At 52.5% G+C, this 16,706-nt stretch overlaps 1 protein-coding gene across 3 annotated transcripts; it reads right to left on the reverse strand.

The window, feature by feature from the left end:
- Positions 1-1,656: 1,656 nt before the first annotated feature.
- Positions 1,657-9,410, reverse strand: MYPOP (Myb related transcription factor, partner of profilin). 3 transcript variants are annotated; one of them, XM_034986805.1, is made up of 4 exons: positions 9,371-9,410; positions 8,067-8,618; positions 6,350-6,469; positions 1,657-3,265 (listed from the first exon to the last, which is right to left on the reverse strand). In XM_034986805.1, the coding sequence occupies exons 2-4, from the start codon at positions 8,563-8,565 to the stop codon at positions 2,562-2,564; spliced, it is 1,323 nt and encodes a 440-aa protein (XP_034842696.1). In that variant the 5' UTR covers positions 8,566-8,618; positions 9,371-9,410; the 3' UTR covers positions 1,657-2,561. The 3 variants fall into 3 exon arrangements, with proteins under 3 accessions (XP_034842696.1, XP_034842694.1, XP_034842695.1); XM_034986803.1 differs by having other exon boundaries at positions 8,067-9,402; XM_034986804.1 differs by lacking the exon at positions 6,350-6,469 and having other exon boundaries at positions 1,659-3,265; positions 8,067-9,402.
- Between the last annotated feature and the right edge of the window lie 7,296 nt (positions 9,411-16,706).

The raw sequence follows: 16,706 nt of genomic DNA on the forward strand, positions 1-16,706 counted from the left end.
GGAAGACTATCTACTTTTGCCTCATCCTAAGCAATACAGACATACCTCGGAAATATTGCAGGCTCCTTCCAGACTACCACAATACAGCAGACCTAGCAATAAAGCAAATATGGCAATACAGCGAGTCAAATGAACTTTTTGGTTTTTCCAATGCATCTAAAAGTTTACACTATGCTACAGTTTATTAAGTGTGCACCAGCATCATGTCCAAAGAAACAATGTATATACCTTACTTTAAAAATATTTTATTGCTAAAAAAATGTTAACCATCATCTGAGCTCTCAGAGGTCAGTGATCACAGAGCACCATAACAAATGTAATAATAATGCAAAAGTTGGAAATATTGCACGAATTACCAAAATGTGACACAGACACATGAAGTGAGCAACTGTTGGAAAAATGACATCGACAGACTTGCTTGACCCAGGGTTGCCACAAACCTTCAACTTGTAAAAAAAAAAATAAAATGCAGTATCTGTGAAGCGCAACAAAGCAAAGCACAATAAAACGAGGTATGTCTGTATTATGTGCAGAAGTGCAGGTTTTTAATGTCCTGGCTACATTTTTTTGGTACTAGCTACATTTTAATCAAGTTTAACACGAGGTAAGCACCATTAGAAAGGTCATCCATAGGGATGCCTGGGTGGCTCAGTCAGTTAAGCATCTGCCTTCGGCTCAGGTCATGATCTTGGGGTTCTGGGATGGAGCCCCACATCGGGCTCCCTGCCAGCGGGGCATCTGCTTCTCCATCTGCCCCTCACCCCGCTTGTGCTCCCGCTCGCGCTCTCTCAAATAAATACATAAAATCTTAAAAAAAAAAAAAAAAAAGCGGCCATCCATATATCCCCTAAAATTGCCTTTAAGCCATTCTTCAGTAAACACTAGTGGGGGTCAAGAGTTCTGGCTGGAGTCCAGCTTCAGGTGCGCTGAGTTGGGATTGGCCCCTGACAAGTCTAGGGCAAGTCTCTAAACTCAAGAAAAAACAGAGACACCCCCCCCCCCCCATAGAGTCTGCTTTTCATAGGGCAGCCTCAAGTTAAAATGAAAACATGCACATAAATGTTTAGCATGGTGCCTGGCCCAGAAAAGGAGCACCATACATGGAAACTGTTTTTAAGCAGCTCATTAACTCAAAGATGCAACCTTTGAGTTGCTGTGCTGGGTGCTGGGTGATGCTGGGTGATGCTGAGGACACAGCATTGACTGAGCTAGGCTCAGGCCTTCCCCTGACATGGCTCATCCTGGTGATGGAGGCAGACATTCAATTTAAATGTACTCAAATGATTATTTAACTACATTTTTTCCCCAACTGCTGGGGGAGAGGGAGTGCCAGGGAAGACTTTTCTGAGGAGGTGATATTTGAGCTGAGACCTGAAGGATGAAAACAGAATGGAGCTGTGGACTCCTACATTTTTTTATGCCCATTTTACAGATGAGGAAAAGGAAGGCCCACACAGCTGGCCCGGGCAGTGCCAGGCCTGACTGAGTCCAGGGTGGTGGTTATTAGCTACTTTGCTACTATGCTTTCAGTAGGTTTAGGAGTAAAAAAGAGAACCAGCTCTTGCCTTCATGAAACGGGTGGGGGGGTTGGGGGGGGTAGGTGGGTGGATGAACCAGCTTTAAACAGATAAAGGCATGTGTTCTTTGAGGGACCACAGGACACTAGAAAAAAATCTAATCAGGCCCATCCTAGCCTGGAGGAGGAAATCCAGAAAGTTCTCCTGGAGGAGACGACACTTAGGCTGGTATCTGAAGGATGGGTAAGTAGGAATAAGATTTGAACACAGGATTTGATGACTTTAAGGAAAGAAAGGAAAAAAGGGCGGGGGGGGGGGGCTGGAAAACAGCCAGCCTCCAACTTCAAGGGAATGCCACCTGTCCATGGAGGGGTGGGGGCAGGTATAAGTGCTGAAACCCCAGGCCTGTCTCAGAGCCCAAAGTAATCGTATTAAAAATAAGTTTATTCATATCTTGTCACCACTGGGGAGAAACGAGGAGGTTGAGCTCTGGAGGTCAGAGACAGCAATGGGAGGCAGAGGACCCAACCTGTACCTCCCCAGTGAGAACTCCACCCCCCTCTCCCTAGGGTACAGACTGCTGTATCCTTTGTCATCCATATTCTGATTTGTCTCGAGCCTCCCACCCCCTCCAAAGTCTGGATCGGGGAAGCGAGGAGGCCCCTGCAGGTCAATTCTCTTCAAGTCAAGACCAGGAGTTGTTAGGGAAGGGGGTATGTGCAGACCCGAGGGGTTCCAACCTCCACAACCCACAAAGGGCGATAATAAATAACGTAAAATCGATGGCTTAGAAGTTAGGGTTCAGGGAAGCAGCCAGGCAGACAGCGCTGTACTGGAGAAAGGGCCGGGGCACCCATCAACGAGGTCCCCTGAGAATCAGGCACTAACTAGTGTAGGGAGTGGGGTGCTGGTGCCCCTTCAGCAGGGGAGCCAGGGGGCAGCTGAGATGGGGAAGGTGCATTGCCCTCCTCCCCTGGGCTAAGCTGGGGGGAGGAGGTGCAGGCAGAAGGAGCGGAGAGACGAGCTCAAACCCAAGAGCAGATTTCACGGAGATTTCCATCGCCCCCGCCTCTTCCGCGTAGGGAAGCCTTTCCTCCTCTTGTGTGGGGGTGAGTCGTGCGGAGGAAGCGGGGCTGGGGGTGGCCGGGGGGTCCCCTCCTCACTCCTAGGGGCGATGATCACCCCCCTGGTTGCGACCACCGCTCTGTCCACCACAGCGGCTACCACGGACACCGGCTCTGGGGTGATCTCGGCTTTGGGGGTAGGCGGGGGCAGGAGGGGCCTGGGGGCTGGGGGCGGGGGCGGGGGCAGAGGCGGGGGCAGCCTGTCGACGGCCGTTCCGGGCAGAAGGGGCAGTAGGGCGCTGAGGGCCTCACTCAGTTTGGCCAGTCCCTGCTGCAGGGTACCAGCCAGCTCCCGGATGGCGTTGGCAGTCTCCTGCTGAGCCCGCAGGAAGTCCAGGGAGGGGTCTGAGGCCGAGGGCGTGGGTGGTGGCAGCGGAGGAGGTGGTGGGCTGGGGGACGAGGGTGCCACATGCACCTGCTGAGGTGGCTGGGGTGGCGGCTGCGGCGGAGGGGCTGGGGGCGGTGGAGACAAGGCCAGGCGGGGCAGCTGGACCGTCTGCAGGGCTGGAGGGGGCGGGGACTCACGCTCCTTGGGTGGCGGGCAGCCCCCTTCCTGGGGACTGCAGGAGGGCCGGGCCCACTGCTCAGGGCTGCTGGAGCCCCCCTTGCTGTGGGCTGGTGTATCTGTGGAGAGAGAGATGTAGGTAAGGTGACAGCGACCCCCAATGCTGTCTTGATTTCCCCTTTCCGCTTCCCACCGACCCTGGCCCCAGAGCCATCTTTTCAGAACCCGAATCAGATCATGCCCTGGAGGAGAACACAGCAGGGAGAGTCAATATATTTATTTAACAACCAACCACCTGAGGGCCGATGGGGGCCTTAGTGGAAACGGGGTCCTGGAGGTCCCCTGCTGAGCCAGGCAGGACCAACATTCTAGAAGGCTCTGAACTCTCTGGACACTACCCCCCACCACACACCTCTCAGGCTGCATTGCTGGGCTCTGTCCTATCAGGTGGTAGGAGTTCTGTCTCAGCTGTGGTCTGTACCCCGTTCAACCCCAAGCCTGCTGCGCTTCCCTGGCCCCTTTCACCTGAGATTTCATTCATGCTCATGAACTTGAACAGAGTGTGCAAACAGACTCCCAGGTTTCCGGGCCCAGCCGGAAACCTCTCCTCCAGTTGTGTTGTTGGCATACCCGCTCCATCATCTAGCAATGGCTCACACTCTGGCCCAGAGCTGAGCTCCTGGTCCTCCCCCACCCCCTTCCGCCCCTCCCTCAGCCATCCCAGTCTTGGCTGATTCCCACCATGCAGGCCAAAAACTTTCACTCCTTTTCTCCCCCAAGACACCGTCCATGTGCAAATGTCACTGGCTCTGCCTTTCCAACTATTTCCAACATCCAACCTGTTTGTTCTGTCCACCTCCATAGCCCCTCCTAGTCCAACCACCGGCATCTCCCACTTGGACTGTGGCGGTCCCTCCAAAATAACATGTCAATTCTGCCCCCCCGCAGAGGACCACCTAGCCTCTGATCCATTTATATGACATGTCCAAAATAGGCAAATCTAGAGGAGACAGAGAGTAGATGAGTGGTCGCCTAGGGCTGGCCAGAGCTGGGGGTGGCGGCTAAGAGGTGCGGGAGGGGTTTCTTTTCTGAGCGATGAAAATGTTCTAAAATTGATGGTAGGGATGGTTGTACAACTCCATGAATATACTAATAGCTCCTGCATTGTCCCTCTTTAATGGGTGGTTGTACGGTATGGGAATTGTAGCTCAATCAAGGTGTGTAAAAAACACAAGTCAGATGTGGTCTTTTTCTGCTCAAAAGCTGCCTGGGGCTCTCCACTCTCAGAGTAAAAGCAAAGCCCTTGGGGCCCCCAAGGCTCTGCATACTTTGTTCCATTGCCTCCCTGACCTCATCTGCACCCCCTCCCCTTTGTATCTCTCTCATTCAGGAGGCTCCAGCCACAGTGGCCTTGTTGTTGGTCCACAAACACAACAGGTCTGCCCCTGCCACAGGGCCTTTGCACTTGCTGTTCCTCGGCCTGGAAAGCTCTTTCCCCAGACACCTGCCTGGCTCCCTCCCTCAGCTCCTCTGCTCAAATGTGGCCTCCATGGGAAGACCTTCCATGACCTGCTGTCTACAGTAGCTCCTGTCTCTGTCCTTTTCTCTCTCCTAACCCTACCTGATTTCTTTTATATCACTTATCTCCACCCGGCATGGGGTCGCTCTGTGTTTGTTGTCTGTCTCCTCCTCCTGATGTCAGCTCCATCAGGCAGGGCTTTGTTTTGTTCACCGCTGTTTACCCAGCGCCTAGAACAATGTCCAGCACAAAATTTTTTCTTTAATGAAAAAAGAACTGTGGCTTCCAGGGAGTCAGCCCTGATCGGGGCCCCGGGCCCCAGGTCCTTGCCACAACCCTCCCATGGCTCCCCAGCACCCACAGGGGAACACAGGCCAGCCCCTCCCGAAGGCTGCAAGGCCTCAGTTCTTACCCCTTTCTGTCCCTCTTCCTTGGCTCAGGGCCAGCGTACATGCAGTTCCCTCCACCAGGAATATTCCCCCTTGCACGGCCCCTTGGCCAGCTCAGAGACTCCTTCCTCGGGGAAGCCTGCCTCCTACTCTGAGGCCAAATCTGATCTCCCTGCTCTCCTTTCACAGCAACAGCCAGCTACCTCCAGCCATAAATGCTGGGGGGCCAGCCTCCCTGGGCCAGCCGGGCAGGGGAAGGCAGGGGAGGCGGCAAGAGAGGTGATAAGCAGAGCTAACACTTGTTCGGCTCTCTCCTGGCCCGGCCCTGGGGCGAAGCAGCTAAACTTTCCTGCTATGTTCTTTCAATGCGTCCTCTCAGCCATTCTCTGGGGGTAGGTGCTGTCATTATTCACCCATTTTACAGATGAGGAGACCTGAGGCCCAGAGAGATGTCACAGTGCTGGTGAATGGGAGAGGAGGGATTTGAACCCCAGGCAGTCTCCAGAACCCATGCTTTTAACCAGTCCTTGGACAGGGCTCTGGGCCCAAGGGCGGTGAGTCTCCCTTCCCTCATAAGGGGTGTGGGGACTGCTCCCGCCACTCTGAAATACCGCTTTTCTAGCCTACTGAACAACAGAAAGTGGCCCAACCGTCATGCCCACCGGGTCATGGAAGGGCCACGACACGATTTAAAATCATTTATCTGCAACCTTTGGGCTTCAATTTCCCCACCCATAAATAGGTATGTGTGTGAGCAAAGGACCAAGTGACCCAATAACAGAAGATCTCCCTGAGGGCCATCACAGGGATTAACTGAATCACCCTAGGCACAGGGTTAAGGCCAGTGCCTGGCACACAGTAAATCTTCAATGCCATTACTGTTGTGTGTGTGTATGTTTTTTTGTTTTTTTTCAAATATTAGGTCAGAGAGAAATTATCCTTAGGTCTCCCTCTAGTGTCAACAGAGACGCCTCAGGCTGCCCCAAACCCTGTTCCAGTCCTACAATCAGAACAGTTCCTCTTTTATGAGTTTACACAGTGGGGAATCTCCATGTGAGGTTCCAATCAAGGATGCTTTAAACACATTCCTGCCCCAGGGCCTTTGCATGTGTGGCTTCCTCTAGCTGTGAAGTGCTATTCTCCCAGACATCTACTTGGCTCACTTTCTCTATTCAGGTCTCTGCTCGGATTCCACTTTCTTAGAGATGATCTCCCTGACTATCCTACGTATAAGCGGCCCCCTTCCATCACTCACTATGCTCCTAACGTGCTCTGTTTTTCTTCTTAGTTCTTACCACCTCCTGGTATATGATCGGTTTTGGGGCTCCTTGTTTGTGGTCTGTCTCCAATAACTGGAATGCCAGCTCCATTGTCTTTTTCTCCATAGTATTTCCAGCATCTACCACTGTGCCTGCCTTGGAAGAGGTGCTCAATAAATATTTGTTGAATGAATGAATGAATAAAATAGTTGTACAACTCTTGAAAAAATAAGTTTGCCATCTCTGCTCTGGTTCAACGTGGCCATTTCACTGATAGAAACAATGAGGTTTGAGATTCATATTGAGAACAAGGGTCCCAAGCGATTGTGTGTCTCTCTCTCCTGCCGAAGATGCTTTCAGGCCTCCCCAGTGCCCTGAAGATAAAGTCCAAAGTAATGACCTTCACTTAACACACTGTGTGTGATCTAATTCTGGCATACCCATTAACTCTCAGTCAATATTAATTGTTGCTGTTATTGCCAGGCAATCTAGCCCAGTGGTTAAGTGCATGCACTGTGAGTTGGACACAACCTGTAATTGAGTCCCAATTCTACTACTTACTTGCTGTGTGACCTTGGGTAAGTGAATAAACCTCTCTGAATCACATGACCCTGAACTTGTTTGATCACTTCCACGTTCTTCCCTTCCTCAAAACCCTTCAGTGACTCCTTATAGCACTTCAGATAAAATTCCTCACCTCAGCCTAAAAGGCACTGCATGGTCTGGCCTTTGCTGACCTCCCTGACTTCATCTCAAAACATTTCCTTTCTTGTCTTTTTACTTTCCCCTTCTCCTAACTTGAAAACTTCTCAGTTCCTAAACTGGCTAAACCTTCTTGTGTCAAAGTCACTGTACATGCTGTTCCTTCTACCAGGAACACCTCCTCAGCTCCTCACTCTGTGTCTCTGATGTTTCCTCCTCCAGGAAGCCTTCCTTGACCTCCCAGCCTGGGTCAGGTGCCCCCTCCGCACTCCCACAGCTCAGCCCCAGAAGGGCAAGGCTGGGGATGTCTCAGTCACCACTGTGTCCCCAACACTGCCCAGCACAGGGCAGCTGCTCAGGAAATAGCTGTAGAAGAAAGAATGATCCAGAGTCAAGGCTAAGTCTTTGTACTCTGCTCTCCACACTTGCCCTACTCATGGCATGACCTTGGGAAAGTTACCAAACCTCTGTGAGTCTCTGACTTATGAAACGGTAAAACAGTTCATACCTCCCAGCGTTGGTAATCCTATCAAGAGCTAACTGACCATTCAGGAGGTGCTGTACTAAGCAATTCACACATATTAACTCATTTAATCTTCGCAGCAAGCTTTTGAGGTGGGGACTGTGTTTTTCATCCCCATTTTACAGAGGCGGAAACTGACCCGCAGTAACTTACCCAGAATGACACCGCTGAGTGGCAGACTTGTGACGGGAGCCCACACACTCTGCCACCATTCTCACTACCTTACATTGCGTTTAATGAAATCCCGTGTGTGCTGATTATCCCAGGTGTGGACTCTGGAGCCAGGCCTCCTAGGTCTGGGTTCCGTTCATGACTCGGGCAGCCATGAGCTGTGGGACTTTGGGCAAGTCATTTCACCTTTCTGAGCCTCAGTTTCCCCAGATTTAAAATGGGCGTAATTACAGCACCCACCTCACCGGGTTGTAAGTGAGGATGTGATGAGCCACGGAAAGGGCTCGGAACGGTGCCGAGCACACCGCTGACTTGGTGACCGTCCGCTCTGGCTAAGGTGATGCTGAAGGAACTCACCTGCCCGTCGGTCCTCCCTGCGGTCCTCGGACAACACGTAGCGTTGGGGGCCGGCACTCGGGGCCGGCGGCTGTGAGGAAGCCGCCCCGGAGGGAGGCTCGGCCCCTGCACCAGCTCCTGGCCCCGCCACGCCCGGCCCCAGGATGGCAAAAATGGTCTCCTCCTCCGCGGTGAAGGCGTCCTCGGCGGCAGGCCCGGCGCCCTGCGTGGAGTGCGGCACGCGGGCCAGCTTCTCCTTGGTGCGGCGCTTGAAGTCATTCCAGCGCTTCTGCACCTCTTGGCCGGTGCGCTTCCAGCTGGTGATGCCGTTGATCTTGGCGGCGATGCCGTCCCACACACGCCGCCGCTCTGCCACGCTCACCCGACGGCTCTGCGCGCCGTAGAGCTGCGGGTAGTGGGCGCGCACCTCACGGATCAAGATCTGGTTCTCCTCGAACGAGAAGCGCGGCTTGCGCAGCCGGGTGGTCTCTTCCGCTTCGCCCGCCGCCGCCGAGGCCATGGCGCCCCCCGACGCCGCCGTCCGGCCGCCTGGCGCATGGGGGGGCGCCGGCGCTGCGGGCACAGGGCGCACAGCGCTGGCGGGGGCTCGGCGTCCGCGCGCCGCCCGCCCCACCCCGGCCGCCCCGACACCGCCTCCTATGTCCCCGGGGCCACGGGCTGGAGCGGAGAGTGGCTGGGGGCGACGGGCCACGCGGGACATTCAGAGTGCCTAATAATAGCTGACACCGGCTGAGCGCTCCTCTTGTGCCTCGCGCAGCGCAAAGTGCCACGGCGAGGAGTTGATGGAAATTGGGGGAGGGTCTGGAGGGGTGGAGGGAAATGAGGAAAAGCGAAAGAAGAGGGGGTGTCTGCAGGAGTTAGAGGAGAATGAGGGCATAGGAGAATGCGAAATGGAGGAAGAATGGGGGTGTCTCGGGGGTCGAAGAAGCATGGGGGTGATGGGGGTAAGGAGATGCTGAAGGAGAGATGCAGCAAGAAGGGGGGATCTGGAGCAGAGGAGCGCCCTGGGGGTGCCGGGGCAATAAGACGTCTGTAAGAACGGTATGAGAAGGGGTCCTCAGAAGGGATGCCCGGGAATAACGGTGAGTTGGGGGCTTCGAGGACAGTGGAGGAGCTGGGACTATAAAATACGAGGGATTAGGGTCTGCGGGGATTGTGGGGGCTCTGGGGATTGCCAGGAATTAAGAGGAGCTCTGGGGGTAATGGGGTCCGGGAGTAAGAGGGGACAACGGAGGCGATGGGGGACTCCAGGAAGAGTGAGGGTCGTGGAGGGTGGGGACCGAGTCGGGCCGCGGGTCACTCACCGGCGCCGCCGCAGCCCCCGCCTGCCCGTCGGTCAAGGCTCGGGCTTCTGCGGGCCTCTTCCCTCCCCCCTCCTCTCTCTTCCCCCTCTGGGCCCCGCCCCCGGCCGCCCCAAGAGCCATGGCGCAGGCGCACCTAGCGCCAGTCAGCCCCCAACGCCCTTACCGCTAGAGTTTCACGCCCCTCCCACGGCGCAAGCGCAGAATTACCTTCCACGGGCCTCCTTGAGCGGGGCTTAGCTGCGCAGGCGCAACATTAGCGCTGCGTTAGGTCCCTTAGCTTCTTGATGCCTCGGCAGCGTACGCGGAAAACTCTGTCCACGCATGCGCGCCCCTGGCTCGCTCTCGCTCTCTCGCTCTCTCTCTCTCTCGCTCTCCCCCCCCCCCCCAGCTTTGGTACCCGGGGCTCCGTCCCGGCGCAGCCGTAGCAATCCTTGGAGGAGGTGGGAGAAATGATGGAGAGATCGCTGAGAACGAGCGGCGTCCTTGCCTTTCTGACAGTCTTCCCGCCTAACCCAGCGTTCTTACTCTGCTTGGGTCTCATTTTCTAGGAGAGAGGGGAGGGAGACGGCGCTGGAGGGAAGCGCTCCGTTTCCATGACAACTGTGTGGGTGAGGTGGGGGCGTACGAAAACACGATTGCCGCCCGCTCTGATCTGCCCCAGCGCGGGGCTGCTCTGGATCCGCCAAACAACTATTACCCACTGGGGCGGGGCACCCTGGGGATATTCCACCTCAGGCGGGTGCAGTAACCATGGCAACCCGTCAACCTTCCAACCGTGCCTGGGGGGGGCCCCCTGTCCACACGCTGACGTCATGGCGCGGGGAGGGAGAATTTAGAGGGAGAGTTTGTCGAGTGGGGAGGGTGATCCTGGTGCAGGTATGACTTTAAGCAAATGTGCGGAGGCAGGAATGAATCTAGAACACGGGTTGGGTGAGCTGGAAGAAAGGATGATGGAGTTAAGTCGGGCTGAGAAATTTGTTTTGCATCCTGCAGGAATCCTCAAGGTCATTCAACAAACGGTGCTTCATTCATCTAGTCAACAAATAGTTATTAAGCACCTACTTGGTTCCAAGTGCAGTGAATACAAAAGACAAAAATCTATACCATCACGGAGCTCATATTTTAGTTGGGAGTAACAGACAATATGCAAAATAAGATACCTACGTGAGGAGGTGTTGAGTACTATGGAAAAATGGAAGTAGGAAATGGGGTTGGGGAACATGGTGCTCGTTTGTGTGTCTATAATTTTAAAATAAGGTGGCTAGGGGAGACCTCCCTGAGAAGGTGACATTTGAGTAGACACGTGAAGGAGGTGAGAGAGCAAGTGCTTCCTGTGTTCCAGGACTGCAGAGGAGGCCAATGGGGAGGGGAGGGCAGGGAGATAAATGGCACAGATCTCCTGGATCCCTGTCAGGACGCCGGCCCTTACACTGAGTGGGAGTCACAGAAGGCCCCTGAGCAGAGGAAGGGCATGATCTGACAACTTCGGTTTTTGTAGGATTTCTCTGGGGAACTGCGTTTAGGAAGTGAGAGTGGAAGCTGGGTGCCCAGTGAGTTGAGGAGAGAGGTGGTTCAGGAGAGGGGTGGTGGTGGTTCCAGCCAGGGTGGTAGCTGTGGAGGTGAAGTGAAGCGTAATGGGGTACAGGAACTGCAAGAAAGAAAGGAGACGAGGATGACTCCAATGTCTTTGTCCTTAAGCAGCAGGAAACTTGGAGCTACCAGAAGCAAGAAGGACAGGGCTGCAAGAGGATCAAGAGTTCAAGTTTGGGGCGCCTGGGTGGCTCAGTTGGTTAAGCGACTGCCTTCGGCTCAGGTCATGATCCTGGAGTTCCGGGATCGAGTCCCGCATCGGGCTCCCGGCTCAGCAGGGAGTCTGCTTCTCCCTCTGACCCTCCTCCCTCTCATGCTCTCTGTCTCTCATTCTCTCTCTCTCGAATAAATAAAAATAAAATCTGAAAAAAAAAAAAAAAAAAAAAAGAGTTCAAGTTTGCCCAAACTTGAGATGCCCTTTACTCCACCAAGTGCCAATGTCAGATAGACAGTTGGATATTTGAGACTGGACTTCAGGGGAGAGGTTCAGGTTTGAGATACAACTTTAGGAGTTGTCAGTGATTAAATGACATATAAATCCTTAGGAATAGGAGAGGTTAGAGAGGGAGCAACTATAGGTAAAAGTCCATGGCCTGAGGCTGGGGCACTCCAGAACAGACTGCTGGCATCAGCAAAGGAGGTTGAGCAGGTGCATTCAGTGAAATGAGAGGAGAACCAGGGCTGTCTGCTGTCCTGGAGACCAAGTGAAGGGTGCAAATCAAGGACAAAGGAAGAATCAAGGAAGCCAAGTGCTACCTAGAGGCCAAGTCCAGTGAACCTGAGAACTGACCCCTAGGACCAGCAGTATGGAAGTCATTAGTAATCTTGAAGAGGGCAATTTGGGTGATGTGGTGGGGGCAGTAGTCTGATTGGATGGGTTCAAGAGAGGGTTCATTGGGGCACCTGGGTGGCTCAGTCGGTTAAGCATCTGCCTTCTGCTCAGGTCATGATCCTGGGCTCCTGGAATCAAGGAGCCCCACATCTGTCTGTCGGGCTCCCTGCTCATTGGGGTGTCTGCTTCTTCCTCTCCCTCTGCCCCTCTCCCTGCTCGTGCTCTCTCTCTCTCTCTCTCAGATAAATAAAATCTTTTAAAAAAAGAGAGGGTTGATTGATTGATTGATGATTGAGAGGGTTTGGAGAGAGTCAGTGTATATGGTCAAAGGGGTATATCTGGAAGAGGGCTTGGGGTCTTGAGAGGTTTATTTAAGATAGGAGTTGTAATAGTATGTTGTGCGCCAATTCAGGATGATTCAGAAGAGGGGAGATTGATGGTGCAGATGAGGGATGGGAGAGTGTCTGGAGCAATGTCCTCGAATAGGCATGGTGAGTGGGACCGAGGGCAGGAGTGGAGGGTGGTCTAAGGGGCAAGAGCTGTTCAGACACAGAAAACAGTGGGAGGGGGAGGACACGGAGGCAGGCAGGAGGCAAGATGTGATGTCAGGAACATGTGAATGAATGTTCTCTTCTGTTCCTTAGGTTGTCTCAGGCGAGTAGGAAGCAGGGTCTGAGGTGAGAGAGAGATCCTGAGGTTAGGGAAGACACAGGAGAAAGCACTGAGATAGTGAATGAGTGGCCAGGCCAGTAGACAAATAGACCCAATCATTCAAGGTCATTGGCTTTGAAGTTGAAGTGAGTTGGGTTTTTCTCTGATCACATTACTCTCAGTGTATGCAGGTGCACAGTGGGTAACAAGGTGACTTTCACCGGGGCTAGATTTATATGAGGTCCCACCATGTGCCCCATGAGCGGTCAGGGTCCAGTGGTCACGGGCAGCCCATGCTGGGCCTTACTGAATGCAATCCTACAGGCAGTGAGTTCTGAGAAAGGAAGGACAGGGTCTGATTTGTGCTTTAGAAAGACAACCCCCCCCCCGCCCCCGCTGTTGAATAGAGAGTAGATGGGAAGAGGAAAGATTATTGGCTAGACTCAAAGGAAAAATCTGGGGTAGGGGCAGGAGGGGGAGAGGAAGAGGGATGGAGGAGACTAGGCAGGGATGGTGGGAAGGGTAGAAATGAATTGGAAGACATTTGAGAGGTAGTATGTACAGGGCATGTGACTGTCAGTCTGAGGAGGGGAGGGGAGCCCTAACAGGGTGACAGCAAGTATTCTGGTCCAGGTTCTAGTTGGATGTATGGAGTCAGGACATGGTGAGTATAAGGTGGTCAATGAGTATTATGGGTTGAATTTTTCCCCCAGAAGAGATATGCTGAAGTCCTAACCCCTAATACTTCAGAATGTGACTTTTTTTGGACATAGGGTCGTTGGAGATGTAGATCATATAAGATGAGGTCATACTGGAGTAGGGGGCGCTCTTAATCCAACATGACTGTTGTCCTTATAAGAGGAGGAAAGAGATACATAGAAAGAAGACTGACAGAAATTGGAGTGATCCTGCCACAAGCCAAGGAAGGCCCAGGGCAGCCAGAGGCTGCAAGAGGCAAGGAAGGATCCTCCCCTAGAGCCTTCAGAGGGAGTACAATACTGCCAACACCTTGATTTTGGATTTCTAGCCTCCAGAACTGGGAGAGTACCTTTGTGTTTTAAATCACTGGTTTGTAATACTTGGTTATGACAACCCCGGGGAAAACTCATATGCTGGGCATCTAAAGGAGGCATCCAGGATGCTGGTGGCCCCAGAGAAGAGTGGGTTGGGGGGAGTTGGATCTAAATCAGGTCTGGAGCTCATGGGAAGGCTGAGACAGGGAGCCATGGGCAGAGGTTAGGCGTGTGGAGCTCTGCAGTTGTGGGTATGGGAGGTCAGAGAGCAAGGGCCCTGGGATGGGAGTAGATCAGGGAAGCCTTTCTAAGGCTTGTTTTCCAAACTGTGGGTCCTGAAAAATACTTAATGGGTTGTAACAAGCATTAAAGAAACAAAATAAAGCAGAATCGGAAAAAAATCAGACTGTGCTGTATGGAGTAAGGTACATGTTGCTTTGAGGAACTTTAGTTTCTTTTTTAAAGATTTTATTTATTTATTTATTTATTTAAAGATTTTATTTATTTATATGACAGAGAGAGACAGCGAGAACAGGAACACAAGCAGGGGGAGTGGGAGAGGGAGAAGCAGGCTTCCCGCTGAGCAGGGAGAGCCCGATGTGGGACTCCATCCCAGGACCCTGGGATCATGACCTGAGCCGAAGGTAGACGCTTAACGACTGAGCCACCCAGGCACCCGGAACTTTAGTTTCTTATATATTTTCAGAGGTTCTTGAGACACATTTCAGGATAGTGGAAATTGCTCAACTCCGGAGCCAGCCTATCAGGGCCCAAATTCTCCCACTTACTTGTTATGTAATGTTGGACAGGTTAGTTAACCTCTCCGGGCCTTACTTTTCCTCTCCGGAAAGGGGGGATTAACCCCAGAATCTACCTCGTTAGGCTGTGATGGGTCAATATGTATTAAGTATCTGAGCAGCTCCTGGTATGTAATAATTGTCCCGCTAATATTACTAAGATTATTATTTTGTGAAACTTTCGTTCTGGGTGTGTGTGTGTTGAATCAAGATGTGAAATGAATTTCTCATTGTGGTTTGCAGTAAAAAGTGAAAGGAACAGAATTTAGGAGAGGAAGTCTCAGCTCTGTTCTTTAAACCTGTCAACTAATTGGATCAGGCCCACCCCGATTATCCAGGATAATCTTCCTTACTTAAAGTGAACTAAATATAGACTTTAATCGCATCCACAAAATACCTTCGTGGCAATACCAGGATTAGTGTTTCAATAGCTGTAGCTTTGCCAAGCTGACACATCGAACTGACCACCATAACCACAGACCTAATCAATAAATAAGCAGTAAAGCATGCTAGATGGTGGGAGGTGTTAAGGAGGAAAGAGAAGGAGAACAGGGTAAGAAAGATCAAGAGTGTGAGGATGGGAAGGGCCTCACAGAGAAGGTGACATATAAGCAAAGGACTATAGGAGGCAAGGAAGGAAGCCATGTGGCTATCTGGGGCAAGGGCAATCCAAGGAGGGGGAAGGGTAAGTGCAAAGGCCCTGAGGCAGGAATGTTCCTAGAGCATTCAAGGAACAGCTAGGAAAGAGTGGGTGGGAGAAGAGGTCAGAGAGAGAGGCCAGGACTTGGGCTTTTACTTAGTGAGACAGGGACCATGGGAGGGCTCTGAGCTGAGGAGGAGCATGAGCAGACTTGTGTTTTAACGGGATCACTTTTGTTGGGGTTTGAAGTACGCTCTAGGAGGTCAAGAGCAGAAGCAGGGACACCAGCGAGGAGGTGACTGCCTCAGTCCTGGTGAGAAGTTGTGGTGGGGATCAGGTAGGTAGTAGTGGGCTGGGGGAGATGGTTAGATTCTGGGTGTATTCTGAGGGTAGAGCGGACAGGATTTCTGTTTTGGATGTAAAGAGACATTTGAGCAGGTATTTCATTGACAGTGGTAAGTGATGAGAGTGGAATCTGGTGACTGACAGAGGAGAGGGAAGGAAGGGTGGGAGGGAGAGGGGAGAAGGAAGAAAGGAAAGATAAGGAGAAGAAGGGAGGGAGGAGACCAAAAGGACAGACTGAAAGACATAAAGGAACAGGAAGAGAAACCTAAAAAGTGATCTCTCAGCATGCTCAATACAGATTAAAGTTAAAAAAAGGTTAATGGAGTTACCTTTTCTTCTCCTTCATAGGAAATCCGCCAGAATGGGGACGTCTGGGTGGCTCAGTCGGTTAAGCATCTGCCTTTTGGCTCAGGTCATGATCCCAGGGTCCTGGAATCGAGTCCTGCATCAAGCTCCTTGCTCAGTGGGGAGTCTGCCTCTCCCTCTGCAGCTTCCCCTGCTTGTGCTCTCTCTCTCTCTCTCTGACAAATAAATAAATAAAACCTTAAAAAAGAAAAGAAAAGAAATCCTCCAGAATGGCCCCAATTCTGGTCAACAGTGGAAATTAGCTTTAACTTCTACGCACGCTTCACCAGGACACCTAGACCTCCGCGGGTGCACGAATTCATTTTCCAAGCCCCACAAAATGGTAGGCACCCATGCGCACAGTGGGAACCTGAGGTTCAGGGATTGGACCTTAGGCTCACATGCCTCAGGGCACAATGGGAACTCTGTGGAGTTCTAGGTCAATCTTTAGTGGATCTGATTTTCCTTCCCCAGCGCTAAGTGGGTGCAGAACTGCACCTCCTAAGCCCAAAGTGGATCTGGAGGTCACTTCCAAGTGTTCGCTCCTCTGCATGGAGTACAGCCTCAGTCTCCTCCTCTGTCCTGCTCGAGAAGGGGCAAAGTGACCGCACAAAGCCCCTGAGCAGACGTTTCTGGTTGCCCTTCCAGCCTACCCTGCCCCTTGTCTGCCTGCTCTGAGCCCAGGAGGCTGCCTTGTGAGCTGTCCATCTGCCTAGCTGCGTTGTCTCTGTGTTCAGGGGGGACGGGGGAGGTGCTGGAGGATGCCAGCCTGCTTGCATCCTGCCTCAACTTACCCACACCTGCAGAGCTGCAGACGCCTCACTTCTGCCCCCGGCTTGCTGTCTCCAGCCTTCTCATGAGCTGATTTAGACCAGCTCCCCTCTCAACCCAGACTCCCCCTGGTGTGAAGAGCATTCTGGATGCCTCCCCTGAGTGCCCCATGTATTAGTTTCTCAAGGATGCCTCAGTTTCCAAGGGCAGCCGTAACAATACCACAAAGTGGCTTAAAACAACACAAATATACTCCTCCATTTCTGGAGGCTAGAAATCCTGAAACCAAGCTGTTGGCAGTATCGTACTCCCTCTGAAGGCTCTAGGGGAGGATCCTTCCTTGCCTCCTGCA

This window comes from Mirounga leonina, unplaced genomic scaffold, assembly GCF_011800145.1.
Source record: "Mirounga leonina isolate KUSES-001 unplaced genomic scaffold, KU_Mleo_1.0 Mir_376, whole genome shotgun sequence".
Classification (NCBI taxonomy): Eukaryota; Metazoa; Chordata; class Mammalia; order Carnivora; family Phocidae; genus Mirounga; species Mirounga leonina.

Excerpts from the sequence above, each read along its gene's own strand:
- MYPOP (XM_034986803.1), bottom strand. The coding sequence starts at position 8,766 with ATGTCCCGCGTGGCCCGTCGCCCCCAGCCACTCTCCGCTCCAGCCCGT. Across the intron at positions 6,470-8,066 it reads CAGGGAGGACCGACGGGCAG|GCAGGCACAGTGGTAGATGC; the intron begins GTGAGTTCCTTC and ends ACCTCTTCCAAG. Across the intron at positions 3,266-6,349 it reads CGATCATATACCAGGAGGTG|ATACACCAGCCCACAGCAAG; the intron begins GTAAGAACTAAG and ends CTCTCTCCACAG.